The sequence below is a fragment of the Olea europaea genome, unplaced genomic scaffold, assembly GCF_002742605.1.
Source record: "Olea europaea var. sylvestris unplaced genomic scaffold, O_europaea_v1 scaffold213, whole genome shotgun sequence".
NCBI classification, from domain to species: domain Eukaryota; kingdom Viridiplantae; phylum Streptophyta; class Magnoliopsida; order Lamiales; family Oleaceae; genus Olea; species Olea europaea.
The window spans coordinates 228,979-236,047 of NW_019239264.1; the positions used below are offsets into that span (position 1 = coordinate 228,979).

The window sequence follows — 7,069 nt, forward strand, 5'->3', positions numbered from 1 at the left end:
ACGAACAAATCAACAAGTTTCACGTGGCTAAGAATAATTGATAATGTAACTTATCTTGTGAAGCATTGTAACACCACTAATATTGTTTGTTTACCCCACTTATCTATATCAAGACAAACAATAACAAATAATTAGCATTTATTCAACTGTAAATAAAAGGGAAAACAAATTAAGAAAATTATAAATTGATGAATACCTAAAGAGTTTGGCGAACGAAAATTAGAGGATATCAGGAAAGGGCAATAAATCAATATATGCAGAGTCACAATTGTAATGCATGAAGTAATTTTGTCTTTGCAGAAAAAACTAAAATTACGATTTGATGTGCCTACTAGAAGGTAGTTTCACAATGAATGACAATGGGAAAAAATTATGAAGAATTGTTTCTCTTTATTTTAAGATGAATTTTAACTCATAAAAAAATAAGGAAAAAAGAAGAACAAACCATTCAAAGGTTATTACCCTTAATGGTGACTTTGCTTGGTAATTTCTTTTTTTCTTCAAACTTGGTTATCATACACGATTTCGTGACTCTTGTTTATTGTCCATTTCACACCTAAATACGCTTTTATAATTAACTAACTTGCTTGTCGGAATTTCCATGGCCACCTCTCCCACTGTTGGATAAGGCCAGTGCTCCTAACATTTGTCCAAATGTGTAGAAACTATCAAAAAGTGGACAAGAACAGAACGGCCAAATGTTGGCATATTGTCATACCAAAAATCGAGATCACCATTATCTACAATGAAATTAAATATTTATGGGCTCTTAAGAATTGTCATCCACAAGCATCACTTGAATTGGATGTTGTCCATATTTCGGATATGAAAGTCTATTTCTCTTGATTCTCATGACCAAACCTCTTGATTCTCGTGTGATTGTTACATACATGTCTATCGATATTAGAAGATGTTTGGTAAAATTTTGCATGTGTACAGGATCATTGATAAGTTAGTGATGTCTATCGTCTCACAAGGAATAAAATTTAATTGAGCATATTAATCTTTAATTAGATTCAAAGTGAACAAACAAAAGTGATTTGTGGTTTTTATTATTCTAACTTGATCGACAAATGCTTATTAAATTTGAATTTAGTATATGTATAGAATGAGTGTCTTGAATTACGAATCCACCTAAAAAACCTAATCCAATTCTCAATTATGTAGCTAGTTTCATTAATGCATTTTTGACAATAGATAATTCTGTTGCAGTTAATTTTATTTTTCAAGACAAATTAAATTTATTCTAGTCATGACCCGAATCTATTCCTGGATCAAATTTGAATGAATAAAATGCATTAAATTTCACAATTATCTCAAAGATTCCACCCGTGATATATATTATTCTTAACATTTATTGTACATATATTAATCAAGTAGTATTCTAGATCTATTGTGAGCCTCCCAATACTAAAACAAGCTTCCATGTATTCAATTGGTGATCAACCAATCAAATAATAAAATTAGGCATGCAATATTAATCAAGAGTTGCAAGAATTTAATTAAGTTACTTGTCTTGAATTAAAAATAAATTATAGAAAGGTTTCATCTTCATCCAACTCATGAAAAAATTAGTCTAGCATGTTATTTAATAAATCACACAAAAAGATTTGGAAAAACATCACCCGAAATTAGAAACAATGATTGGAAAGTGAAAAATCAATTTTTTCTTCATTAATCTTCAACCCGGACTTTAAATCTTCTATCTCTCGTGTTAATCTCCTTTGAATCTTGTGCTAGCCTCCTTCTTGCAGTTGAAAATATATGTAATAATGTAGTTTCCATTCTAGCGTTCCCTTGCAAATTAAATAGTAGGTCAAAATAAATTTCCGTGCAAATTTAGGTCAAAAGAGAACGTTAGGTAGTTCGGGACCGAAATTTGCCCACGTGCTTGCCATATAATCCACTGCACACGCGCTGTCTATGGATTTCGCTCTCAGCAAGACCACAGTAAGGTCCCCCAAAAGTGCCACTTTTAGCCTGTATGCGCGCTGTTACAAAAAATTTTCTTTTGTTGCACTTTGGTCCTTTAATTTCAGTCTTCATTGATTTTAGCTCTTTTTTGTCTCCTTGGTCCTTTAGCTTCCAATTTCATCTAGTTGACTCCATATCTTTTCCAATCATCGATATTGGATCCAAATAAACTATTAGCACTCTGCAATTTAGTCCCCAAACTATGGATTTAGTCCTTTTGGCCAATTTTCCCTCCTTTTGTCCACTTTCATCGTTTTTCATTGAGATGCCCCTAACAAATGAAATATATAAAAATTAAGCCTCAATTCATTTAATATAACAATAATTGCTCTAACTTAACGACTAAAGTAAGTGTAATAAATATACTTACCCAATTACCCCCAAACTTGAATAATTGCTTTTCCTCAAACAAGATGAAGCTTAAAGTACACAAAGTTTTTATAAAATTACTTGGATGATAATTTGCTTGTAGCCTCAAGATTGGACTTTTAGAGTTGAAACTATAAAATATTTCAAAATACAATGTCAAATTTATCTCTACCAATCTAATGCAAAATTGACATGTGTATGAAGATTCATGTAAAACATCACAAAGTCATAAATTGATTCAATTTCCGACCTTATGTGGCCAAATATTTCAATTCTTCGCTTTTAGAATACACACTCCCAAATTTTTTCTTTCCACTCTTGCCCAAGGGGTGTTTTGAGGTTGAATTTTAATGAAATACTAATCATCACCCTCTCTAGTTTAGTTAGATTTTACTACTTGTAGCTCAACACATTGACAAATGAAGATTTTCCTTATTTTTGATTGCTTCAATTTCTATGAATCAATTAAGCTAACAATCCCTCGTCAAAAGTCTAATTCTCTCCAGTAAATGTTTGGGATTAATTAAGGCATATAGCTGTATACTATTTTTCTCATCTTTTCTGCAAACTCCTCCTCATTAAACTTTCTAAATAACTCTTGTAATCAGCTTTCGGTCGATGACTCCCAAGTCAAATGACCATATGGCACCAGATTTTTAGATACCTTTGCAGATTTAATCACTCGAGTCAAAAAGGCTACGAAGAGAAGCTTCAAAATAAGACAATTCTTTTTTTCTTCTTTTTTCAATGATTGGTACAATGCCTATTATTAAACACTTATTCTCAAAAATCAAACACCAACTTAAGATTTTAACCTAATTTCATCTTATTTGTTTCAGACAATTCACACAAAATTTAACACACATGAAATCCACGTTTGTCTCTCTGTCTCCCAACAGCAGCTCAATTACCCCAAAACTATCCTAAAATTGGTTTAAGGATGTATAACATAGTTAATGTTTAGGTTAAGCATCTAATGTCCATTAATTTTCACCTACTCATCAATATGAATATATATATATATATATATATATATATAAATTAACTTAACACAAATTATCCATAATTTAAAACCTAACTCTATGCTCCAATATCTTCATCATTGTTAGCATATTATTCGACCCGTACAAGCATGCAACAATATATAAAAGAAGAAATAAAATTGAAAAAGTAGACTTTTTTTTTTTTTTTACTCAATCATACAAGGCTTTAAAACAAAGACTGGATGAAAGACCTATCCCTAAACTTGATATAGATATTGTCCTCAATGTCTAGAAATAGTACAAGTAATAAACAAAAGGTAAGGACAAAAAAGAAAGGATAAATATATATGTACAAACAAATGTATACAAAATTCGTTACTTACTATCACAAACAAGTGGGCCCCACGTGAATTTAAAAATGTTGGCTTATGGTCCTCACATCCTATTGTGAGTAGTGAGTAAAGAATTTTGTAAAAAAAAGTTTGTAAGTATAGCATGATCCAAAAAGAAATTGGTACTTCCCTGGCATCAATTCGTGGGTGGTGGATGGAATGACATTGAAGCTCCAAAACCAGATGGGTTTGACGTGGATGGCGCCTAATGAATGGATTGAGTAAAGTCTCGCATCATAACACACACATCTGACCAATCTATTTGTGCGTGTCCTCTGATCTGCTGTACATGACCTTCTCTCTTGTATTTATGTCTTCCAATTTCTGATGTTCATGTCCTCAAACCATCCTATGCATATATCTAACTGTCTTCCCCTGAGGTCATCCTCTCCACAGAAAGTCAAATAGCTCACTCGATAACCTGCTAATATCTCGCTCTATACCCTACATCCTGGCATTCCATGCATGCTCCATATCATCTCTTACTTGCTTCTTGGACTATAAAGTTATCATCATTGGCTCTATATATTGCAATGTCTTGTTGGTCTTTGTCATATTAGCAAACAACTATTGCATAACCTGCAAATCATGTGCTGGCTCTAGCTTTGTGGGAGGTAGAATGTGATCATCCGGCTCTATATCCTCTTGGTCCTATCTCTCCTTGTCTCTGTTGTCGGATGAATCGTTATATCTTGGTAGCCGACGCCGCATTAATCGGGATGAAAACATGGTCGTAGGCATGGCTGTGGGGGACTCAAGGGCCCTCAATCTTTTTATTCAATTCATGAAATTTGATGGATGCAACTACATAGAGTGTTACGTGTGTATGTATTACATGTCATACAAAAATGCCACTGAGACAATTTATCGAACACTTAACATACAAAAGGTTTGAGATGTTTGTAGAATTTTAAATTTCTCCTATGTAAAATCCACTAATTCCACAACAAATTCACAAATCCATCATCTATCTATGCCCACACTCCAGCAGAACTTGAAAATCTCCAACAAAATGCAAAACTTAAAAAAATCAAAATTGTCAAAGTTAGACATCTTACCATTGTTATCTTAAAATTTTGCAGGTAGAAGTTAATGATTGATGTTGGAATGAGGTACATCTTCATAGCCTTGTCAATTACGGAAGAAATTGGATGATTTTGATGAACAGTGTAAGAAAATTAGAGATAAAGCGAGGGAGAGGCACCAGGTCTTCAGTGGTTGCATGTGTACACATGTACAATTTTTGAACCCAACCACCAATTAGTCGCGTGTATGTGTAGCTTTGTGAGTAGTGTGCATGGCTAAAGCCTTTTAGCCCCTATTTCGTTCTGGGTATGCGAGACCACACGCGTCGACTAGTTTTTTAATATAAAATAAAAAACTTTCGATGCCTCTACCCTCAAATTTCATGCAAAACTTGTTCAAAAGGGATCAAATGTGATGGGGTTGCATAAAACTTTATTCTGACCAATGATTCACAGAAAATCACCTATTTACTTTATTGAACCTCTAAACTTAATGTAAGCAATATGTGAACATGTATGAACTACACACATAATTAAACGTCTAAACTAATTTAAACACACAAAAACGTGAATGATCCTAACTAATGCATAAAAACTAAATAAATAAAAGGGAAAAAGATTGGGTTACCTCCCAAAGCGTTCATGGTCTTTAGCTTGACTTTGTTGTTTAGGCTATTTTGGATCCTCAAGTGGCAGAATTGTCTTCTCACTGAAGTAATCACCTCTCCAATAAGCTTTCAACCTCTGTCCATTGTCCTTAAATCTTCGTTGGTCATCTTGAGATACAACCTCAATAGTGTCATATGGATGGACAGCTACCACTGTGAATGAACCTAACCACCTTGATCTTAACTTGCCTGGAAAAAGTTGAAGAAGAAAATTGAAGATGAGAACGTGTTGCTCAACCTCGAACTCTTTTTCTTTAATGTGTCTATCATGATATCTTTCAGTTTTCTCTTTGTATAACTTTGCAATTTCATATGCCCCTAATCTAAACTCATCAAGCTTATTTAGTTGAATGATTCTTTTTTTCCCAACTGCCTTCATATCAAAATTTTACATGTGAGTTGCCCAATATGTCATGTGCCACAATTCAACTGGTAAGTGACATGCTTTTCTTAACACTAATTGATAAAGGAGACATCTCGATAGGTGTTTTGAATGTAGTGCAGTACCCAAAGTGCATCACCTAACTTCTTTGACCAATCTGTACGCAATGCATTAATTGTAGCTTTTAGGATTTTCTTTAACTCCCTGTTGGAGATCTCAACTTGCCCACTAGTTTGTGGATGATAAGGTGTTGCAACCCGATATTTGACTCTGTATTTTGCCAATAAAGCTAAGAATAAGTGGGTACAAAAGTTTTTCCCCCCATCACTGATTGCCCGTGGAGTACCATACCTAGAAAAGAAATTCTATTTAAGAAACTGAGTCACAACCAGCCCATAATTGGTTGGTAATGCCACAGCTTCAACCCATTTAGACACATGATCTACAGCTACCAAGATATATTGTTGACCATAGGAAGAAAGGAATGGTCTCATGAAGTTAACACCCCACACATCGAAAATTTCTAACATCGAAAATTTCTACTTCTAAAATGCCATTCAGAGGCATTTTATTCTTTCCAGAGATGTATCCCATCCTCTGATATTTATCACACTTCTTGACTAAGTCATAAACATTCTTAAAAAGAATTGGCCAATAAAAACCTAATTATAAGACTTTAGCTATTGTTTTGGTTGATGCGAAGTAACCTTCATACAGAGAAGAGTGACAATGCTCCAATAATTATTTTTGTTCTTCTCCTAGTACACAACGACTAATGATTTGATCAAGACCTCGTCTATAGTGAAACATATCATCCCAAAAGTAATGTTTCAGATCACTTAAAAATTTCTTATTCTGCTAACTGGAATACTTCGATTGAATAACAGAACTAACCAAATAATTGACATAATATGCATACCAAGGTGCTGACTTAATCTCAAAAAGTATCTCATATGTAGGATCTTTGTCTTGTTGTTCCAAATGAGATAAATGGTCTGCTATTAAATTTTCACTTCTCATTTTATCCTTGATTTTCAAGTCGAATTCCTATAGTAGAAGTAACCATCTAATGAGTCTTGGCTTTGCATCCTTCTTATTGAGCAAATACTTGAGTACTGAATGATCTATATATACTATCACGTTTGACCCAATCAAGTAAGGTCTAAATTTATCAAAGATGAACACCACTGTCAAAAGCTCATTTTCCGTAGTCGTGTAGTTCAACCGAGCTTCAATTGGCATAGTCAATACATATAACACTTTATTCTTTCACTGT

General features: G+C 33.6%; 1 protein-coding gene across 1 annotated transcript; it reads right to left on the reverse strand.

Annotated features, from left to right (window-relative positions):
* Nucleotides 1-5,415: 5,415 nt before the first annotated feature.
* On the reverse strand, nucleotides 5,416-6,813 carry LOC111380354. Its single transcript, XM_023003890.1, has 3 exons — nucleotides 6,713-6,813; nucleotides 5,919-6,144; nucleotides 5,416-5,784 (listed from the first exon to the last, which is right to left on the reverse strand). Exons 1-3 carry the CDS (start codon nucleotides 6,811-6,813, stop codon nucleotides 5,416-5,418), a joined length of 696 nt encoding a protein of 231 aa, XP_022859658.1.
* Between the last annotated feature and the right edge of the window lie 256 nt (nucleotides 6,814-7,069).